At 49.5% G+C, this 23,832-nt stretch overlaps 1 protein-coding gene across 1 annotated transcript in view; it reads right to left on the bottom strand.

The window, feature by feature from the left end:
• TTC21B (tetratricopeptide repeat domain 21B) overlaps nucleotides 1-23,832 on the bottom strand; it is a 1,345,192-nt gene that overhangs the window by 1,015,221 nt on the left and 306,139 nt on the right. Inside the window, exon 8 of the mRNA XM_069616283.1 lies at nucleotides 23,146-23,244. Coding sequence (XP_069472384.1) covers nucleotides 23,146-23,244 — 99 coding nt within the window. The remainder of the gene's footprint in view (nucleotides 1-23,145; nucleotides 23,245-23,832) is intronic.

The raw sequence follows: 23,832 nt of genomic DNA, 5'->3' as shown, positions 1-23,832 counted from the left end.
AAGCAACAGAACTTTGTGAATTTGAGTACAAGAACTTAAGAACTGTATTGGAGCTGTGTGTTCAATCAGATTTCGTTGTTTTACCTTCGGATTGTGGAGAAAACCCTTGTTTGGATCTGTGGAAGTGAACTACAGCCAGACCAAGACAATAGACATTGATCATTTTCTGAATCCGGTCATATGTTATATAATGTTGTTGAATTGAATTGCCATAGATTTCCTTTTTGCTTTGATTGTTGTAGAAGTGTGAGGGTTAGATATCCTGTGGTTAGAGTGTTCCCTTTAGTTTATTTTATGCAGTGAAATCATCATCAGGGTAGGGATAGTGAGGTGTTTATTCAACCCGTTTATTTAATAAAATGGCCAAAGTTGAAAACTCTCTACAAAGTTATCCGCCTCACATTCCTGACCCCTCACAGATGCTATATACAGAGGAGATAAGAGAGTTATTGATATTGATATTTTATTTGTATCGCGCACATACCCAAGTGTTTCAGAGTGTGACGAGGCAAGTGAGGGGAACAAGGGAGAACAAAACAACGATCTTACCAGGCCCAGTGACATTGCGAACGCGCAAGTGCTGATGAGAGGTGACAAAAATGGCCGGGAACCTCCCCTAGCTAGTGGATGATGGCCGTGGGGCGTTGTGTGGAGGATCACCTGGACATCTCCCACAGTGGACCATCACATGATGGGTAAAACTGCTACTGGCCCTTTACGGGGTTTACTCAGGAGGTCCATGACCTCACCAGAAGTAGGAAGCCCGCTCCCCAACCGATGTTCAACAAAATGCAAGCCCTAACATCGCAACAAGTTTTCATACCAACACAGCTCCGACAGGCTGGCTGCAGGTCCTGCAGTAGACTTGGCGCCCCTGCCCGGATGCCCAGCACATTGTCAGAGACACAGACAGGAAATGCAAGTTGGCAGACCTGCTTTTTAAAGTCACAGACCAGCTGCTGGTTCAATCATAAATTGGTTAAATATGCTACACACGGTGCAGGAAGACAATTACAATCTAGTCAACCACATGGCTGAAAAAGTAAGGAAGTAAGGTTACACATGTTGAGTCTCTAAAACACAGACCTGCCCCAAGGGAGGTCCCATTGATGCATACAAGGAATGTCCTAGGAAGGGGAAGCGTGAGCATTTGGAGATGGTTGTGAAAGGAGCGTGGAAGAAGTTGGGAGAGAGACTAGAATGAGTGGAGGGGCTTGAGACCGGGAGCGGGGGGAGAACAAACATCAACAGGTTGGTTGGAGAGAGCTATCAGGAGGTGGTAGCGGAAGGTCATCTGGAGGTGGTTGGAGAGAGACATCAAGAGGAATCAGTCGAGGTACATCAGAGGGTTTAAGGAGGGAAACATCAGGAAGTGATTGGAGAAAGACATCGGATAGAGGTTGAAGGGATCCATAATGTAATGCCACAGGCCGTTTTTGCCAAAGCCAGCCTTCCCCTGCGCTTGCCCTGTAGAGGGGCAGTTGGATGCATTTTCTCTAACTGCCGCACCCTCACTGCCATCATAATGGAACAGCAGGAAAAGAGCCCTATGTGAGACTCCATGTGTTATGCCTATATGGCATTGTGCGTACGAGAGATGATATGCACTCAGACAGCCATATTGAATGTACCCTCACACTGAAAGTGTGAAAGGATGCTGAATGGAAGGATGTCAACACGCACCATTGGACATCATGGAGCACTGAGTGAAATCTGAAGAGGGCAGAGTGATGTCATAAAGAAGCTATACGAGGACATACTGAAACTATATGAAAATACTTAAGAGTAACGATGTAACTGAAGCGATAAGCAAACATGTACAAAACGATAAAGTACTCACGAATGCAAAAGAAGACAAAGTAACTTGCTGACCAATAAGTATAAATAAGCAGCAACGCAAGGTAGAACAGATACATAGAAGCTTGCTACAGAGGAATATATAACGTGGCAAAGACGGCCATAGTTGGAAAATGGACGCTGGCTCGTGTTAATATTCAATTAAGCTATCTCATAAACAGATTAGGGTTGCAGAGTCCGGAGATGCTGGAAGAACAGATTTGTGTGCAAAACAAAGAGGAGTCTATGTTAGCACGTGATAAAGGATGCTATTTTTAAGGAATAGCTGCAAAGCACGACGGGAGGCAGACTGATGAGCCATGGACGAGACATATTTCTCTTAGATTAAGGAAGAAAACATCTGCAAGAGCCAAGTATTTGACAATTAAAAGTGTATACAGTCTATACAAGGTAGAGTGAGCAAGTCTCTAGAGGAGCAACGACACTCACTATAATTTAATCAAATAGCAATAAATGAGAGGCTGAAATTGACAAATTTGTGGTCTCTTCACATGTGACTCAAAAGTCAAAACCAAAGGCTATTCATTAAGCCTCAGATGAAGATCGTGATGTGCTTTCACTCCCTTGAATGTCATAGAACAGAGAGCAGGCTACAAGGTCAACTACAGATGGAAAACTTTGGCTCATGGCCGGACTGATGAGAGATGGACTAATTAGGAAAGTGAATAATCTGATGTGATTCAAGCCCGTGTTTCTGTTTTCTTAGGTGCTGCTAGCTGAGCCGAAAGTCCAAGGCTGGGTGAGAATGCCAACCAATCAGTGGGTCTATGGGGCAACCTGCTTTACAATGTTACATAGATCAATCCGCTGCCTTTTTCTTTGGTCTAATCAGCATTATACATATTTAGAGGTAATTTTAGGTGTTTCTTACAAATAAGGGACAGCCTATGAAGTACTAAACCGTATACATTCTGTAAGTAGATAAGTTTCCCTAACCAATCCCTTCTGCTAATAGGTTTTATGGTTTTCCACATAGGAAGATGTCATAGATTACGTATATTGTGGTACAAGACCTCTGTGTAATCAAGTTTGTGTGCGAGTGTGCAAGCATCCGTCTCATGTCTGGAAGTTGACCCTGCTTTATTCAATTGAGAAGAACAATTACTTTCCAACTGGTAACGTTCTTTCAACTGGATGTTCCTCCAACGTATTCCTCATCTTTGACATGTAATGTCCACAGCTCGGCTGTTTTGGAATTTCTTTTCGGCAGAGGGCGCCCTGTGTCGATGGCATTGGGTCGATGTCCCTCGAAGGCCTCCATCGAGGGTGACGTCATCGGATGTTATAAGTAGCACACACGGCGCCCGTAGCCTCAGTTCATGTTTTTTCCCACTTCTCACCGTTTAGGCCATGTGGGCCCAACCAGCGTAGGCTGCCTTAAGTCCTGTCGGAACGTAAACTGCAACCACACAGGAAATTCTTCACAGCGTTAGGCTGGGAGGGCGTTGAGGAATACGTTGGGTGGAACATCCAGTCAAAAGAACGTTACAAGTTGGTAAGTAACTTGTTCTTCGAATGGATTGTGTTCTCCAACGTATTCCTCATCTTTGCAGACTCCCAAAGCAGTAACCAAAGGTGGAGGAGGGAGAAGAATTTAGATATGTTAATGTTAAAGGACATTTGTACCGCGCACTATCACCACCGGAGTGGTCCCCTGGCGGCTCTGAAAGAGGAGGGGAGGTTAAGTTAGTGGGAGGAAGCAGGAAAAGTGCAATAGAGAAGTGATGTGCTGTTGGCGGCCTCAGCCCGGTGGGTCCGTTGGCTGGGCCTGGGGTGTTTGCGGCCAGTAGTCGTTGTGTACTGTTGTGCAAGACTGTTTTTGTTTTGTTGTTGCAATGTAGTGACGTTTGTGCGGCTTGTTGTGCTGTAGGTTTTGGTTGTGTTTGGTTTGGAGTTTGAGTGGTGTATGCAGAAAGGGAAATTGTTAGTAGGGTTGGTTAGTTTGCGTCTCTATCCTGAATTGAGGCGCTCGGCTTGCGTAGTCTCCCCTGATGCGGCTCTGTCCTGATCTGGGTCCGACTGGCATACAAGGGTCCTTACTCCTCTGGCCCCCACCTCTAACATGCTCTCTCATAGCTCCCCTTATCCTCCCTTCATACTCCTGTGGCCAGTGCACCTGCCAATGTCAACCTCTCAAGTAATGTGGTAATTGCCAATATCTTGACAATTCCACATCACTGTGGTGCCTGGCGGTAACTAAGGGGCGGGCGAAAGTGTTGGTGGGATTGTCTGGGGTAGTTGACTCAGTTTCTGTGCGTGCCGCCTGTGTTCCAGTCTATCCGGTGTCACCCGTCCAGGTGCCGTGGGAGTTACCCTCTTGGGTCGGGGATGTCCGTGTCCTTTCCGGTTTAGTCATCCTTTTTCCGGTTTTAGTTTCCAGATTTAGTCTGTGGTGTTTAGGAGCCATGTTTTTAGTGATTTCCTGAATTTTAGGTGATCCTCAGTGTTTCTTATTTCTTTTGGGATGTTGTTCCAGGTTTTTGCGGCTAAGTGGTAGAAGGAGGTGCCTCCAAGTTTTTTTCTTAAGGTATGGTTTGAGTTCCAGGCGGATTTCGTTGCTTGATCGGAGGGGTCTCGTTGGTTTGTAGACTTATTTTCTTGTGTAGGAATTCTGCTCCTTGTTCGCTGATTGCCCTGTGCGTTATGCTCATTGTTTTGAAGGTGATGCAGTGTTTTACTGGGAGCCAGTGTAGTGTTTTTTAGGGCTGGAGTGATGTGGTCTCTTCTGGATAGTTTGAGGAGTAGTCTTGCTGCTGCGCTTTCTGTGCTTTCCTCTGCCATTTAATATACCCAATTAAATGGCAGAGGAAAGCACAGTCTTCCCAAAGGCCACATCCTGAACATGTGAAGTATCCAGGGAATAAAGCTTAACAAACGTGTGGATTGAAGACCATGTCGCCGCATCTTAACAGAAACGCCCCTCTGTAGGGCTGTCGATATAGCAATGCCCCTGGTGGAATGAACCCTCAAGCAGGTCTTTGCCCGCAAGTCTATAGCACTCAAATAGGGAGGATGATCCACCGAGACCGGGTCTGTTTTGAAACAGCCTGGCCCAACCTGTGACCAGTGTACCCCACAAAGAGCTGGTTGTCCACTCTGACCTTGGACAACCTGGAAAGATAGAACCTTAACGCTCTTCTCGGATCCAACCTATGTAGCCATTCCTCTTCCTTACTAGGATGTGGAGTGGGATAGAATGCCGGTAGCACAACCTTATGACTTAAGTTAAAGTCAGAGACCACCTTAGGGAGGAAGGAAGGACATACTCTCAATACAACTCTGTCCTTGTGGAACACAATAAAGGGTGGCTTAGAAGACAGTGCCTGCAACGCGCTCTCTCTTCTAGCAGATGTTATTGCAACCAAGGAAACAGTCTTAAAGGTCAACAACCTCAATGGACAGGAGTGCAATGGTTCAAACCGAGGACCCATCAAGAACTTCAAGACCAGATTAAGGTCCCAGACCAGCACCTAAAAAGGCGACGGCAGGAACACATCCGTGAGTCCTTTTACAAAAGGAGTGATCAGTGCAAACTTAAAATAAGAGCATTCTTCGGATGAGCGCTTAAATATGGACCGCACTGCTAGGTAACCTTTAATGGTCCCCACCTGAAGACCCCTGAGTGCTAAAGAAAGCAAGAGGAGAACACCACCGGAATTGAACACGGAAAAGGATCAACATTGTTCCCCCTGGAGGAGTCGCAAAACTTACACCAACGGTACAGGCACTTTGTTGCTGGACACCTGGCCGAAAGCAACACCTCCATTACATCATCTGGAAGGTCCCAATCCCTATATCTCAACCTTTCAGAAACCATGCCTGAAGTTTGAGAGTCTTAACGTCTGGATGGAGAACCAGACCTTCCTCTCGCGAGAGAAGATCCACTCATTGGGGAAGACAAATGGGAGGAAAGATGGACATGTCTAGAAGGTCCGGGTACCACACTCTCCTGGCCCAATCTGGTGCAATGAGGATCATGTGAGACCCAAACCTCCGTAACCTCCTTAGAACTTGAGGAACGACGGCGATCGGAGGAAACACGTACAGAAGCAGGAAATGCCAATCCACGAAAAACGCGTCTCCTAGAGCTCCTCTCGAAGGAAATTACCTTGAGCAGTACCTCTTGCACTTCTGGTTGGCACCGGTCGCGAATAGGTCCACCTGCGGGGTTCCCCAAATAGCAGAGATCTCCTTAAGGACTTCCAGACCTATCTCCCACTCGTGGGAGACCACGCTCTGCCTGCTCAGAGCATCTGCCACTGTGTTCTCCTCTCCGGCTAGATGTACCGCCGCTAGGGAGATTCCCTCTTGAATTGCCCAAAACCAGAGCTGCATCGCCTCTCTGCACAGTGGCAGTGACCCTGTGTCATGGCCACTAGGCATGGGGCCAGTCCTTCCTCATCCCGGGGTCCCATTGGACCCAGTCCTGGCGCCTCTGGCGCCAGGCTCATCTTAAAGTGTGCTCTGCATACTCTAGGCCCAGGGCGTGTGCAGCTGGGCCGGGCGTGGCCATATATCAGAACTGGAAGGCACGTGCTACAGGCCCAAAGAAGGGCAAGGTGGGGTTGGTAGGCCATACACGTGCCCTTCGCTTTGTGTTATTCTGCTTCCAATCAGCGTAACACTCCCGCTGTACTCACTGGTGCCTCTCTGGATGTTCTCAGCCTCATCCTGAAAATTCTTCCGAGAACACTTCTTACCTGCAGTCTTCCGCCCACCTCTGCGAGCGACTTCCCTCCAGTTACTCGCTGCAGACGCGTCTTACCTGCTGACGGCCGCTCCATCTCCGGACACACATCCTGCCTTTTACCAACCTCAACATTGCTGAACGCAGCGCACTTCTTACCGGTTGTCAACCGCTACATCGCTGAGAGTGCACATCTTACCTGTTGCCAGCCGCTACACCGCTGAGCATGCCAGTCATTACACCGCAGAGCGCCCCTCTCACCTGCAACTCGTCGCGGCCTGTGCCGGACTCTTCTTCTTGCCTCCATTCCATCACGGGCAGAGTCAGAGACTTCCTCCTGCAATCTTCATCGAGGAACCGGGCACCATTCTTCGTTGGTGGCCGACATTTATGAGGAAACCAGAACAAACAGGTTAGGACTCATATGCATTTGATTGGCCGCATAATACAAGAGACTAAAGCTCCTTTATAAAGACCATCTTACCTGTCACTGTTGGAACTCCATCAGCCTCTAAGGTCTCCGGATTCTCTTCGATCCAGATTCTATTCCCGCTCCTATGGAAATGGAATGAGACATTGCAAGAATTACTTCTAAAACGGAATACAAACACTCTAATCGAACAAACTATAATCGTACCAAAGACTTACCTTATACGTGGATTGGTCGCAGCTAGTCTGGATCAACACCCCCACGGACCAGTGAAGTAACTTGGTCCATTCTACGCACCCCTGCTAAGGAAAGCAGGACGGATAGCCGTTCATCACAAAATTACAGGGGCAACACCCAGCTCCAAAGCCGCAGGTCCAACCATTTGCAGAAGGGGAAGGTGATTTCGAGGAGCCAGTTCGAGGGAGGACTCCAACCACGACCCAACGCCCCTGCAGAAGCCAGGTGAGCGTAACACCCCGCTACACCTCTTTTGTTGAGGTAATGCATGGCCACCGTGTTGTCTGTCATCATCAGGACATTCTCCCCCTGTATAGACGGCAGGAAAGCCTTCAGTACTAGCCCGATTGCTCTCAGCTCTGAAAGATTGATGTACAGCTTGGACTCCGATGGAGACCAACGACCGCTGATGACCAGATTATTGGTGTGAGCCCCCCCACCCTGTGAGGGAGGCGTCTGTCACTACAGTTACCTCCGGCCACGGTTGCCAAAAATGTTCTCCTTTCATGAGATTTCCTTTGCAGATCCACCATAGACTATCCTGTGAGACCCGGAACTGAATCTGAATGAGATCCGGCATCTTGCCTGAGAACTGAAACCATTGCGTCCTGAGAACCCATTGAAGGGATCTCATTCTCAGTCAGACCTCTGGCACCTGAAAAATGCAGGACGCCATGAGGCCGAGCAACGTTAAGAATTAAAAAAAACGGAAGACACTGGGCATGTTGAAATTTGTTGACCATCTGGAGAATGTGTTAAGCCCTCACCTTGGGTGGCGAGCACTTCCCCAAGGAAGTGCCCAACACAACTCCAATTTACTGGAGCTGTTGGGAAGGTCTCATATGTGACTTCTTGAAATTGCGGGAGAAGCCCAATTTGTGAAGGGAGTGGCAGGTGATGCTGAGATGTTCCAAAGCCTGTTCGGGAGAACGCACCCTGATCAGCCAATCGTCCAGGTAGGGGTAGACGTCAATCCCCCCTCTCCTGAGATGCTCTGCCACCACACCATGAGCTTGGTGAAGACCCTCGGGCGGAGGTCAACCCAAATGGCAGGACCCGAAAATGATAGTGCGAGCCGCCAACTGCGAACCGCAGGTATTTCCTGTGATTGAGATGGATCGGCACATGAAAATAAGCATCCTGCAGGGCCAATGATACCAACCAATCCTGAAGCTGGAGGGTCTGTAGGATTTGAGAAAGAGTGACCATCTTGAACTTGCCTTCCTGAGGAACTTTTTCAAGCTCCGTAAATCCAAGATTGGTCTCAGTACTCTGTCCTTTTTGGGAATAAAAAAAATACGGGGAATACCAACCCGTGTTCCTCTCTGCCACAGGCACTGGTTCTATAGCGCCTTTCTCCAGCATGGTCAATATTTCCTGCACAAGGAGCGGATCCGGAATCTTCAAAGAGTGCTTCTCCGATGGATTGTCGTGAGGCCGTCGAAGTAAAGGTAGGCAGTAGCCGTGGGCAATTGTTTCCAGAGCCCACACATAAATGCCTATAACTTGTTGCAACTTCTGGCACCCAGTTACCCTAGGGTTCAGCGCACGGTATGAATAAAGAAACTAAACTAAACAAATGGCTCGCCATTCTTCTAGATGCTCAGACAGCCTACACCCTACTGGTGAAACGTGACTCAAGGCCTCACAGCGCTTTTAAAGCGGCTGCTGCAGTGCCTGATGGCAAAGAGGCTGCAGCTTGAGCGGCTTTGGCACCCCTACCTCGTTCACCACAAGGAAACTTACATTGGCCCCTTTGACTTGCCATTCCTCTCGCCCTTCCAAATGAGGAGTAGAAACAAAAGGATCCACCCCTCCACTGTTGTCCCCTAGGACGAAAAGGCTGAGGTTGCCGAACAGCAGGGCCCAAAGACTTGGCAGCTGTCTTCGAGTTCTGCAACTTCTCAAGGCTCTCATCAGCCTTGCTGCCAAACAGATGAGACCCGTCAAAGGGCATGCTGAGAAGACGAGCCTGCACATCAGGTGCAAAACCCAACTGCCGCAACCACGCAAACCTACGTATGACGGTGCTCGTAGCCATGGACCTGCTCACACTAACCACAGTATCCAACCCAGACTGAAGGGATTCACACATGGCATCCTTGCCATCCTGAACAATAGCCAGAAAACGATCCCTTCCTTCCCTTTCGGGAATATGCTCAGCCGCTAACGAAATGCATTTCCATAGAGAGTGTGAATATTTTTCCAAGGCACAAGTAGAGTTGGCAGATATTAATGCCATACTCCCAGCAGAAAACACCTTGCGTGCACATCCATCCATACGCTTATCGTCCCTATCAGGAGGGATTGTAGGGTACGCCGCCTGCTTCGAGGTAGCTGTAGCTGCCTGGACCACCAAACTCTCCGGAGTGCGGTGAGTGGAAGAGTAGCCGGGGTTGCTAATGGATGGGCGGTATTTCTTCGTCAGAGACTTGTTCACCGCCAGAGTAGCCTCCGGGGCGTCCCAGTTTGCAGCCACCCTTTTCTGCAGGGCCATATGAAATGGCAACACAGGGTCGGTAGATGGACCCTGAACCAAAAACCATCCGACTCTCCTTTGAAATGAGGCAATCAGGAGCATTAAGGGTCCCATACTGGAGACCAAAAGGGACAACCTCATCCTCAGATTGTTCCTCCTCCTCCTCATTAATGTGAGGGACCGAAAGCAATCCTTCCACGGGAAAGGAGTCAACCTCTTATCAGCCACAGGCCTCAAAGACTTGGCAGTAGCCTTCCTCGGAGGGTCTACTTGCACAAGGATCTTCACTGGCAAAATCGGCGCCGATGGCTCAGACGTCGACAATGGCGTTGAAGGCATTGAGGGCCTCACCAGGGTTGAATACCAAACAGGTGCACCCGACAGGCATGACACCGATGTCGTTGATGCCTTCAAGGGCGAAGGTTTCGCCGGTTTTACCGGAGACAAAGACCTTGACTTGGCACTTCTCGGGTAATCTTTCGAGGCCTTGTCCAAACGGGGCCGCGAAGGCTCCCGGTGTTTATCACGCCGTTTATCTGGGCCCAAAGGCGCGCAGGTATGCGGCTAAAAGCGGTCCTTGCTGGCTTCATCAGAAGGCGCAGGCGGAGTAGTGCCATGTTTATCAAACATTTTCATCATCGCCACCCGGAAAGCATCCCACTCCGCCGGGGTCGATGACTTGAACGGGCATACCATCCATCTTGGGGAGGCGTCCGAAGAAAAGAGGACGAGGAAGGCAACTGATGGTGCCGTTTCCTGGACCGCCTCGACGAGGACGACGAGTAGCGGGAACCTCTCCTACATCGAGACCGCTTGGACTTCTTCCGACGAGGAGAGTCACCTCTCGACTCGTTGGTCGAAAGTCCAGCAGGCTGTGATTTACGGGCGTGGATACCTTCCCTACCTTTAGTTTCCCCCTATGTTCCTGCAAGGTCTTGGCAGTCAACGACTGACACTTCGAGGAGTCATCCTTGTCGTGTCTCTTGCCAAGACACCACAGACAAATGCGATGCGGATCCATGATCGATATTTTGGAGCCGCAGTCACAACACTTCTTAAATTCCGTCTTCGGAGTGGTCGGGGTAAACGATGAAGACATAATCGGTTTCACAATAAGCACGAGGCGCACCGAGTTTTCAACGAAGCAAACACGTTTGCGGAAGAAACGGAATTGAGGTTACGGATGCCGTGCATGTTACCGATAACATCCAATGACGTCACCCTCGACGGAGGCCTTCGAGGGTCTCCGACCCAACGCCATCGATGCAGGGCCCCCTCTGCCAAAAAAACATTCCGAAGCAGCCGAGCTGTGGACATTAAATTTCAAAGATGAGGACTACGTTGGAGGACACAATCGATTCAAACAAAGTAGTACTTTGCCATATTATTTGAGTCTGTCCATTCATTTGGCCTGAGATCTGCATTGGTATTTCCATCTAGCACAAGAGACGCTTCAAGGTGCTAGATCACAGCTCAGTGGTGATTTTGGAAGTGTATGGAGTCCATGTGACTGACACTATAAGTCTAACTTGCTGTGGTCTTCTAGTATTGTGTTTCAGTGCCTAACCTCCTTTCTTTCTCTTCTAGCTCTATATATAGTTTATGGTATGCACTTGGATCACCAATGTTCCTATGTGCTAGGGGATCCAGAATATTGTGAACATTGTCTGCGTGGTAGTTGAGGTACCGATGATGACTATGAGAAGGCCAAGTCTTTCTATGTTTAGGCCCTCCTCGTCTCCCCTCCCCTCTTTATGGATAGGGCCAATCACAAGATAGTGATGTCATGTTAGTAGTTGTGGGGTGTGGCTGGTCTTAATGATAGTTACTGTTTTTATACATGCAATTATTAGCATCTTGTGTTGTGCGTGCTAAACTACCCATTTCTGCAACTGATAAGAGGTTTATGTTTTATTTTAATAAAGTGTATATTTTTTCTGAATACCAGCGTTGGATAGTTTCTTTGTTTAACTGTGTTTATGAACTACCAGCCATGCTCACCTCCTGAAGATATGCCAGACTGTTCTGCTATACTACTTCTAGAGAGATGTCGGCTTCCGTTCGGGTGGGCTTTTTATTCTCTTATTAGGTAATATCAGATCTGCACAGGAAATTCAATTGGGAGGGCATGTTAAGTTTACGTTTGCATTTAATTCATCTCACGAAACTCAGTTGCTGTAACAATGCATCTTCCCCATTTTTGGTATGAATACAGTAATAATGAATTAATAACATTAAAAATATACTACTTGAGGCCAACAGGGGGTGCACAGGTAATGGCAGCCTGAACGCCGTGCTCCTGCCGAAGCTGGGCCGTTTGAAGGAATTGAGCCCCCCCGGACCCTCCAGGCAGATTTATGGGGCCAGCTAGACTTTAGGACCCCCCCCGGACCTCCCCTGCTCGAAAGAGCAATCGTCGGGGACCCCGCGGGGACGGAGTACGGGCCTCGCGGCCCACGAAGGCAGAGCGGCAGGGAGACCCGTCGGCCGCGGCGCAAGCAGAGGTGGCGTTGCCCAGCAAAGCGGGAGAACCTCGCCGGAGAGCACGCCCCCCTCCATCGTTCGCTCCCTGCCCTCGCGGGTGAAGCACACAAATGCGGGACTGTGGCACCAGAGTGGGAAGCGCGCTTACGCCGCCTCCCTCCCTCCGAATCGGAGTGCGCGCCCGGTGGAGTCGGACAGGCGGCTGGAGACTTCGCGCAACCCCGGACCCGGCATCTGGATTTTGAAAGCGTGGGGGCCGGGGCCCAGCACCCCCCGGTGCCTACGGGAGCGATCGGGCTGTGGTGGGGCGGGCCCAGGAGCCGAGGCCCCCCATGACATACTCCCGCAACAGACCCGGGGAGGCCGCACCTCCGGGGTCATGGCCCCCCCCCTCCTCAAGTGGGCCCAACGAAAAACTCACAAGCCGGCCGCGGGCATCCATAACGCGGCCGGAACCCCGGCACATCTGCCCTGTGGAAGGAACGCATCCCCCTCCCCCGAAGAGACCAAGAGCTTTCTCGGCCCGCTTCTACAAAGGAGACAGAGGGAGAGACGGTAATCAACGGCGTCGGACTATAGCAGGTGGTGGCCCCTGGGCTCTCTCACAGGGCGTGTGCCCGCCTGCTTCCACCCAAGAGGGGTTACGGAGTGACAGAATTGAGAGGTGGAACGGCGTTGGCGGCCCCCTCGCCCGGGGTGGGTTGTCCCGGGGATTTACCCACTCGAGCCCCGAAAAAACTTTTCCCCCCTCCGCTGTGGACAACAAGGAACACCCCGCCAATCCCGGGGAGGGATCCAGGTGCGTGGCCCCCACCCGGAGCCGGTGGGGCTCGTGTCCGCCTGATGGCAGCCTGCCCACAGAAGGGCTGCCTCCGCCTACGGGCTCACCCAAGACACCCCATTCTGGACACTGCTGAGCGGGCCCTGGAGGAGACCCCCAAAACCCCCCGGAATGCGGCGGTCCCCGCAGTGGGCACACCAGATGACCGAATGAACTGGCAGGAGGCCCTGCAGGCTTATCACTATAAGGAAACCGGGTGCAATATCAAAGACCCTAACCACACCGGGAACATGGCCCAGCCAGAAGTCCCGTTGTAGTCCACAACAGCAATGGAAAGGGGCTTTGCTTCTATCCTACAGGAAATCAGGGACATGCGATCGGACATCGCGCAGAAATTTGAGAAAATGGACCACAGGGTGGACAAGGTCCAGGACAGGCTTCTACAAGTGGAAACTTACCAGTCCACCTCAGCAACCCAGGATGTGCAAATGGGTATGCGGCTGGCGGCCCTGGAGAAGAGGGACGAGGAGAGAGCCAGGCAGATGGATGACTATGAAAACAGGGAAAGGAGGAACAACCTTAGATTTTTTGGGATCCCTGAAGTGGAGGGAGAAACGGAGAGAGACTTAACCCGGGTGGTGAGAGACATCATCACCCTCCTATTCGCTGAAGAGATGGCCACAGAACTAACATTCGACCGGGTGCACAGGGCTGGGGGAAAGGCCGGGATCCCTCGGTCGGTCCTGGCCCGGTTCCACTACTATACGGAAAAGGCGAAGGTGCTGGAGGAGGCGAGGAAGGCGGGTGTGATCACCTATAACAATACTCAGATCTCAATATTTTAGGACCTCTCCGCATACACTTTGGCGAAACGCAGAATGTGCCGCCCCCTAACGCAACTACTAAAGGATAAGGGTGTGTGCTGCCGGTGGGGGTACCCCTTCTCCCTGGCTTTCGAATATATGGGCCAACGGACAATGCTGATTACGGAAGAAGATATAAGGGGGGCCATTCAGGACTATGTGACGGAGCCGACCCCCCGGAGGGGCCCAGTTGGCCCAGCGGCGATTGACGAGGGCGTTTCTGGCCTGTCGGGCGCCAGGAGAAGGAAAACCAGCCTGAGGAAATACAGAAAATTGAACACCCCGCCGTCCGCAAGGGAAGGAGAACGTAACGACTCGGAGGGCTGACGATCGGGTTGACCCAACCACTGGCAGATCGGGAATGGAAGTACTAGAGGTTACGCCATAAGCAGAGTCCCCTTGAACAGCAAGTAAAGCAGGGGCTACCGAGGGGACGAAGCAGGGGAGGTGGGGGAGGGCTCATAGAACTGAGATTTTCACTGAATGCCTGGCCGAGGAGGGTAGGCTAGTGGTCTGGCCAAATGCCAGAAATGGCGGCACTAACTGGCTGGACGCCGGGTAGGGGGGGTTAACAAGTTAGTTGGGGTTGTTCTGTTAGGGATAGGGTTTAGGGGGCAGTTGGGGAAACGTTTAAAACCCATCCGCAGGGGTAGTAAGGGGAACAAAAGTGTCCAAGAGGCGAGACAAAGGGAGCAACGATGTGATGCAGATGACCAAAAGAGGGAAACCTAGATTATGGCTGATAGCCTGCCGGCCCTGTTTGGGTACCCTGAATGTGCGGGGTCTGAATACCCCCAGTAAGAGGTCTCTGGTCTGTAGAGAATTCAGGAGGGCGAAACTAGACCTGCTTTTCTTGCAAGAGACACACTGGGCGCAGGGGAAGGAACCCAAAATGCGAGGGGGAGGAAATGGAGAGGTTCTCTACGCATCGCATAAGGTAAAGAAAAGGGAGGTGGCCATTTTGATAGCAAGGGACGTAGGCTTCGATACAGAGGCCGTACAGAAGGACCCCGAAGGCCGCTACCTGTTCGTAAGGGGCTCCCTACAGAGCTCCCCCTAACCCTTGCAGTAGTATACGGCCCGAACGAAGGTCAAGCCCAATTCTGGGAAGAAGTGAAGGAGAGGCTCAAGCTGTTTGTTCAAGGCACAGTGGTAGTGGGGGGGGGGGGGGATGGGGATTTCAACATGGTTCTGGACCCATCCACAGACAGAAAGCGGGTAGGCCCCCTGGGCACTAGGCCCGTGGACGAAGCCACGGCGCAAAACTTCCAGAGAGTGAACACGGAACTGGGCCTGGTGGATACAATCCCGACTCCCAGGACAGACGCCCCCTCATTTACGTACTATTCGGCCATCCACTCCTCATTCTCTAGGATAGATTACATTCTGGTGGACGAGATACTCCGCCCATATGTCACTGGCCATGGGGTGGACCCTGTACCCTGGTCGCACCACGACATGGTCCGAGTCACCATAGCGGAGGGATGGCGCAAAGAACAAAGACGCTGGAAATGTAATGATGCCCTATTAAAGGATGAGGTCTACGCCCAGGAAGTCTTAGATGCCATAACAGAATTCTTTGAGCTAAATGATGACGGGGCGGTGGGCACACACACACTGTGGGACGCCTTCAAGGCAACCTTGCGAGGAGTCCTCATCAAAATAGGAGCTCAGAAAAAGAGGGCGAGGGAGGCCCAGGAGAAAACCTGCGAGAAAAAATAGCCCGTCTCCAGCCGGGGGGCTCCCCGGACCAGGCCCTCGAGCGCGACCGGGTGGCCGCCCTGGAGGACTACAGGCTCCAGTTAAAGGACCTACTCCGTCACAAAACGGAGATAAGTCTCCAGATGTTCAAGCAAAAATACTACGACAAAGGGGACAAAGCGGACAGGATCCTAGCCTGGTAGTTGAGGGGGGTCCAGAGAAGTAGAATGGTGAAGGTGGTCAGGAATGCCCAGGGGTCACTTGGTTATGATTCTCCCCATATTGGAGAGGCTTTTCACCAATACTATAAGAAACTATATTTGTCAAAATATGACGGGGGCGACGCCCAGATAGAAGACTTCCTGAACTCCATCCAAGTCCCATCCCTGTTGAGGGAGATGGCGGAAGGGTTGGAGAGCCCGGTGACCAAGGAGGAGGTAGTTGAGGTGATTAGAGGGATGAAGTGGGAACTTCCCCCGGAGAAGACGGCTTTACAGTATACTTTTACAAAAGATTACGCTCTTCCCTAGCACCGCACCTGGTGAGGGTCTTCAACTCCATGCTGGAGGGGGGCATTCTCCCAGATTCCATGATAGGGGCCATAATAGCAGTGCTGCCCAAAGAAGGTAAGGACCCCGCAGAATGTTCCTCCTACCGCCCTATATCGCTGTTAAACATGGATGTAAATATCCTGGCCAAGGTGGTGGGGAGGCGGATGGAGGGGATAATGACGAAGCTGGTCCATGGGGACCAGGTGGGCTTCATTAGGGGAAGGCAGGGGTCAGATAACATTCGCAAACCAATAGATCTGTTTCATCTTGCTCAAAATCCGGAGTTTGAAGCATATGTCCTCTCCTTAGACTCGGAGAAAGCCTTCGACAGGGTTGAATGGAGATACATGGAACTCCTCCAAAAAATGGGCTTCGGGTCACACATTAGGAGCTGGGTAACCGCGCTCTATTGAGCCCCCACAGCAAGGGTTCAAGTGAACAGGAAGCTATCCGAACCATTCCCCCTCTCCCGAGGGACACGGCAGGGTTGCCCACTCCCCCCCTGATATACGTCCTTACGATGGAACCATTAGCCATAGCGATCAGAGCACACCCGGACATCAGCGGGATTAGAAGAGGTGAGGTTGAATTCAAGCTTTCCCTGTTTGCGGATGACATTTTAGCCTACCTGGTAGATCCTGGCTCCTCGCTTCCCCCCTTCTTGTCCCTGGTGGCCGCATTCGGGCGCTTCTCTGGCCTGAAAATTAACACAACGAAATCAGTCTTTCTCCCAATGAGGACACGAGACCCGGAGATGGACCCTCTAAACAGGTTCCATGGGATTGCAGTGGGGAAGGACGTTATACGATACCTGGGCGTACTTCTTACCAGGGATCTATCAAAACCTGCCACCACTAACTATGACCCCATAATGGCAGGGATCTCGTCTCATCTGAGGAGATTGGGTAAGATGATTCTGTCTTGGTACGGCCGGATGACAGCAGTAAAAATTAACATATCACCACGGCTCCTGTACCTCTTCACGGCGCTCCCAGCCAGTGTCCCTGAACAGACGTTTAGGGACCTACAGAACGCAGTACGAGACTTTATATGGCAAGGGAAAACCCAGAGGACCGAGAGGGCCACCTTGACTCTACCGAGGGAGGAGGGAGGGTTTGGGTTACCAGATTTTCACCTTTATTTCTGCGCCGCCCAGCTGCGCGTCCGCCTGGAACACATGAAAGAAGGACTGGGGACATATTGGTCATATTTAGGAGACAAGGACGCCCACCCTCTAAAGGTCCGTGACCTCTTATGGGCCCCGCGCAAGGCGATCCCGAGACACTTGAAAACTCACCCGACACTGGGTGTTCTCTGGGAAATCTGGAAAGAGGGCCCCCAGACTGCTTACCTCACTTCATAGCCGTCCCCGATGACCTCTCTCTGGGGCCACCCTCTCAAACTCGGCACTAAGGGGTTCCGGCACTCCCAGACTTGGTCAGACATGGGAATGGAATGGGCAGGGCAGTTCAGAGAGGGCGAATTCCTAACGGACGAGGAACTGAGGGACGCTCTCGGACATGGGTCTCTTTCCATCTTCGAAAACCTCCGCTCAAGGGCATCCTCTGCGATCAATCATGGGGTCAAAACCTGAGGAGACAATTGACCCCCTTTGAGAAGCTCCTGGACACGGCGACTTCAAGGAAGGGAGCGGTATCTAGAATGTACAAAATCTTAAACACCTACGACCTTCAGGGAAGCAGGAGGTTCCGCTCATTCTGGAACGACCTGGCAGGAGAGGATATTTCAGAGGATGCTTGGTCAAGAATATTCAAAATAGCATTCCATGGGAACATATTCACCTCGGACATGGAGCATAACTTTAAGATTCTGCAGGGGTAGCATAGGGACCCAGTAAAATTGTCAAAGATGTTCCCAGGGGTGTCACCAAGATACCCAAGGGGATGTGGTCAGGCAGGTTCCAGGTGGCACTGCCCGAAAGTCCAGGTCTTCTGGGGGAAAGTGAGGGGCTGGATTGCGGAAGTATCAGACAAACTTCTCCCACTAAATCCCCTAACGATGCTGCTGGGCCTCCCCCCGGAGGAAACGGAATTATACAGATACCCAAGGATGTGGGAAACAATGTTGAGGGTGGGCAGGGTAGCCCTGGCGCAGAAATGGAAGAGCCCGGAAACCCCTTCCAAGGAAGATTGGTTGAAAAAGGTGAAGAACATGTTTTTGATGGATAAACTGACTGCTATGGTGAACAATGATACTGGTTCATTCCTTGCAAACTGGTATGGGGTACAGCAGTCCTGGGGATGGGACGTCCACTGACCCCAAGGCGAGGTCCCGGCCTGAGTGGTGTGGGACAGGTCCTGAGATGTGTGGTGTTCGACCCGGGGACCCACGACCCGGGGAATGGCGGCCTCAAGTCAGCCAGCGATATGGTCACCAATGACATCATCTCCTAAGTACAAGATATGGAGAGACCATTCAGTCACCCTAGATGAAAGCTCTGGTCTGGGCAGGGGGATAGCGGGAGGGTCGGTGTTGTGGCGGAGGGGATGGGGGGCAGGAGGGGTAAGGGGTTATTATATCCACCTCAGTTTTGCCTTGAACCTGTTTGTATCACTAAAAAATGCTAATAAAAACCAAAGTTAAAAAAATATTTATATACTACTTAATAAGTGCATTAAAATGAACAGTGAGGCATATTGAACAATAAAACCCATTGATTTAGGAGTCTCCTTGTTGACGCGCTCACCAAGTTTAAACTCTGGTCTGCAATATTTCACAGGTAAAAGTCCCTGCCCCACCCCTCCCCCGGTCGCAGCCACAACTGCTAAAGAAAGAAAAAGAGCTGCCTAGTGTGAACAGATAAGCAGCATCATGGGGGCTAGGGACCATCACCTGCTGAGCAATGGTGAACCAGAGAGAGGAGTAGGGTGGATTCCCTGGCACGCCCCACCATGCCCCACTCATGTGTCCGGGGCTGGTCACATAGTTAACAGTATGCCTGTCCCTTTAAAAGAAACTTCCAACCTCTATTGCAAACTAATGGCACTGGTTACCACAGAGATAGTAACAGGCAAAACACTAACGGTAACAGTTGTCCCCAGAAAGGTTTTCTGCCCCTAAATATAGACACTGCAATAGCAGAACATGGGCAAGGCATTGATGGAATTTCACAGATTACTTTTCACTAAGTTGGTGACCACAAGAGTGTCAAATTCTGTAGAAAACATGCTCTCAAAGAGGCTGTGCAGGGATGCAAATGAACTTGTATGTGAGAACAGGAGTCGCTCTCGCTCGAGTGTGCTGCAGACAAGTGCTGTGTGCAGAAGGACACCACAGGGCTCTGCGGTGATGGCAGCAGTAGCCCACCTCACATTCCCCAGGCATCTGGAAGAAGATTCAGTCTGCCTTATCGTATTTCTGATGCTTGTATCTGCTTGGATCCACATGCTGTGCATAGGCCAACATCTAGTGGAAGCTGCAGAGTATTACAGTTGTTTTTGAAACTCGAAAAAGGACGTCGACAGGGCGTGCCAGTAATACTATCCCTAGTGTGAAGTCCACTATACCCGTGACCCCTCACGCGTCGAGGTCCCTCAGATTGTTCTTTTTCTGACATGAGGTAGCATGAGGTGTAGCGGGAGTACAGTTGTATCCAAGCAGATACGTATCAGACAAGCTCATAAGCATCCATGCGCCTTCTCTCTGAGGGGAGGAAGGGTGGGTCGCATGTGAATCTAAGCAGATACAAGCATCAGATATATGATTACGGTGAGTAATGTATCCCTTCTGAGGCTTGTGGAATCTGCTTAGATCACATGCTGTGCATAGATTAGCGAGCAGTGGAAGGAGGTGGGATGTGAGAAGGTTCATGAGCGAATAAATGTCTTAGAACTGCTTGTCCCACTTGTGTATCTGTCTTGGAACGAGTGGCAATGCAGTAGTGCTGAGTGAAAGTATGTTTTGAGATCCATGTAGCTGCTTTGCAAATACTGTCTAAGGGGACATCTGCAATGAAAGGCAGAGAGGCTCCAGTACCTCTTGTGGAGTGGGCCTTTGGCGTAAAAGGCAGTGTTTTATCTGATAGGGCATAGCACAGTTATATACATCTGACTATCCACCTAGAGATGCTATTCTTAGAGATGCGGTCACCTTCTCTGCCTGCCGCTATGGAGACAAACAGTTGATCTGTCTTTCTTAGCGGTCTGGTCTTGTCTACGTAGTAGAGGAACGCTCTACTCACATCTAGTGTGTGGAGTTTTCCCTCTGCAGAGCTTTTGGGCTCCTGGAACAAAATGGTTGCTCAGTAGACTGGTTTACATGAAATTTGGAGATTAATTCGGGTGGGAACCTAGGGTGAGTATGTAAAATCAGCTTGTTCACTGACAATGCTTGGATTTCACTAACCCTTCTTATAGAAGTGATAGCTACTAAGAAGGCAGTTTTATAAGTCAGGTGTTTGAGACTAGACTTGTGCATAGGCTTGAATGGGTAACCCATGAACTTAGCGAGTACCACATTGAGGTCCCAACCTGGCGGTGGGTTAGAAATTGGAGAGTGGAGTCTCTTTACCCCTTCCATAAATGATTTGATGACTGGTACCTTCCACCATGAGACCTTATTATGGGAAGTGGTGTAGGCTGACAAGGCCGCCAGGTGGACTTTTAGGGAGTTGAACACTAACCCTGCATCTAGCAAGTGGAGCATATAGGTTAGAATGTTGGATGGAGCACAATCTATGGGGTTGATCTGATTAGTCTGGCACAAGATTACGAATCGTCTCCATTTGTCATAATAACAGTGCCTAGTGTTTGGTTTCCTTGATTCTTTCAAGATATCCATGCAGCTTTGCGGTAGATTGAGTTGCCCAAACTCTGACTTCAGGAGCCATGCTGCCAAGTTCATTGAGTGTGGTTGTGGGTGCACTGTTAGTCCCTCGTGTTGGGTGAGTAGGTTGTACTGGCATGGGAGCTGGATGGGATCGCACATCACCAGTTTGCGCAGGTGTGGATACCACGGTTGTCTTGCCCAAATAGGAGCAACTAGGATAAGCGTCATCGATTCCTTGTGCAACTTGTTCACCACCTTCCTCATGAGAGGAGTTTGGGGGGGGGGTTACTTTCGTCCGCCCCGGAGCCACTTAAAGCACAACTAGCTCAAGTGGCCGCAGACAGAAGGGCCGTATCTACCCATTTCCTCAAATCAAATTTCGATGCAGCTGACGATGCCTGCAGAGTCATTGCAGACAGGACTATTATAAAAAGGCATGCATGGCTTCGCCAGTCAGGCTTTACGCCAGAAACACAAGCCACTCTAATTAACATGCCCGTGGAACCTAATGTGCAGTCCTGGCAGGTTAGTGAACCAGGATGAAGACATTGAAGTACTGCATTGTGGTTAAATGTTGTGAAGGAAAAAGGTGGCAAGGCCACTGTTGCGTTTGATGTACCGTGGTAAAAACCAACTTGACAAAACATTGTTGTGAAATCAGAAGAATTGTGGAAGTGTTTGCAGTTTATATTGCAGCTTGAAGATAAAGACTTTTCTTTTAATTTTGTAGAAACTTTGTCAAGTGAACTTTATGTGTACACGTTGGTCATACAAAAACAAAGAACTTTCATATTTGGAACCTTGATTGGAAATCATGTTTTGAACCTTAAAGGGATCTGACCCCAGCTACAAGGATACAAGGTTATTAAGTTAATGTCGAGTATAACTGTTATTTCTGTTTTATTTGAATTGTCATGTTCTACCTTTATGAGTTTAATGTATGTATTTATAAAAGGGATATATTCCTTTTATTAGAGTGTTTTCCTTTAGTCTTATTTTGATAGGCAGGAAACCATCTTTAGGTTAGGGCTAGTGAGGTGTTTGTCACAACCTTTTGAGTTAACTGTGAAAACCCTTTACCAAGTTGTCTGCCTCGGATTTCAGATCCCTCACAGACCCTAGCGCAAACCAGAAATGCCTGGATGAGAAGAAGCAACCTGTGACCAAATAGACGCAGAACAAAAAAAAGAAGAGAATAGCAGGACTGTTTAAACCGCCCCACCCACCCCCCCCCCGGCTTCAAGTGACTGAGACAGTAACGGGATACAACCAGCCAATGAGAGACTGCATAGCCTGAAGAACATTTGGTCCCCTCAGGCCCTGCAGCCTTTGAGACCTTGGCTTTACTGGAAACACAGAAGTTATCCTGTCTTTACAGTATGTTGTCTTCATTTAAACCCAGAATGAACGGATGATGCCCAAAAAGAATTCCCCCATAGGGCTAGGAGGAAAGCCAAGGGGCTCACTGAAAGGTTGTGAATATTTTCAATACATTATGCGAATTCAGTTAAGAATATTGCAAATAAATATTGTGTAAACCCTCTGAACATGTGTCAGTGCGCTGTTTATCAAACACGGCTTTGACAGTCAGCTTCTCAGCAAGATGACTAATTGACTTGTGTTTTAAGGCCACAAGACGCATGCAGTGTGTTAAAAGAATGGAAGTAAATAGACTAGGATTGGTCAATGTGCTGGGCTTTTATAGACCCAGGATTCATAATGGCACCAGGCATACACGGAAGAGTAGTGATATTGGAAGATGGAATCCCAATACTCCTTATGCTATACCCATACGCAAGTAAGCATTGCATGCAAGTTTTGATAACAACATGGTCATTGTAAATGCTTGGCATTGTGAGTAAACATGGATTTGTGCCTCCGTAACACTCAAGCAAGATGCTACTGCAGCTCTAACTATGATGAATCTGGTGTTGACAATATTGTGAGAGCAGGTGCAGAGGAATCGGGGCCGGTGTTTAAAAGGTGAGCTGGAGTGGTTGATTAATGATGCAGTTCCTTTTTTGGCAAAAATCAGGTACTTCGATTCTTCAGGAATGACCATTCAGAAATGTTCTTGTCAAAAGGCAAATAAGTTTGTAAAAGAATGAGGCCTTGGCTTGAAGACATATTCCATACCTATGATTTACCTTTGTCCACAGAAAACAAGTTAAAAAGAATGCATTAAATACAGTAATGTGAAGGGCAAAACAAGGATTGACCTAGATTATGTCAATGCTTAAAAGCAGCAAAATGTTTTAGATTAGGTTTCAATTTAAGAATCACTCACCATCCGGCTAAAAGTTAGAGACATTTTAAAATAAAGTTGCGGATTATGTGGTTCAAACCGTTCCAGAGAATTAATCAGATCTCCCAGCTTGGTTGTTGCCTGGACATGAATGGAAGATTACATAAGCAGATGTTAGTGCATACATTGCAAATTATATTGAGAAAATGTGATACATAAGAAAAAAACGAATGTATTTTCAAGATAGCCCAGAGCCACAGCCCAGAGCCACAGCCCATAGCCACACAAACGTTTAATAGATTACTTTTGCTGTTAGACAGGCATTATTTTCTTTTTAAAACAGTTTTTATTCACATATAGTGACAAACAGGCATTTGTGTCGTTTACGTATCATCAGTAGTTGGTAACGACCATTAGTACCCGGCGGCGACATTCCATGGGATACACTTAAAGTGGATTGGCTCGTTTCCAAGCCATACCACATTGTAATCCCGTGGGCGCACTTACGTGCCTCGCGCGCCAAGTACACTTTTCTTTTCCTGGCGACTCTGGAAAGGGAGTAGGGCCCACACATAGTCCCTTCTCCCTTTTCCAATGTGGCCAGTTTCCTCCCATTCATTAGTACAGAGAAAGTTGGCCCAAAATGGCGCCCTGTTGCTCTGTACTAATGAAGCAGTGAGTGCTTTCTAGTGTTCCTAGAACTAACGCGACTGCAGCAACACCTTTTCA

The sequence above is a fragment of the Ambystoma mexicanum genome, chromosome 9 (assembly GCF_040938575.1).
Source record: "Ambystoma mexicanum isolate Mex_15411 chromosome 9, UKY_AmexF1_1, whole genome shotgun sequence".
In the NCBI taxonomy this organism is placed as follows: Eukaryota; Metazoa; Chordata; class Amphibia; order Caudata; family Ambystomatidae; genus Ambystoma; species Ambystoma mexicanum.
The sequence above is the reverse complement of the archived record's forward strand: the minus strand, read 5'-3'. Positions and strand labels throughout refer to the sequence as shown.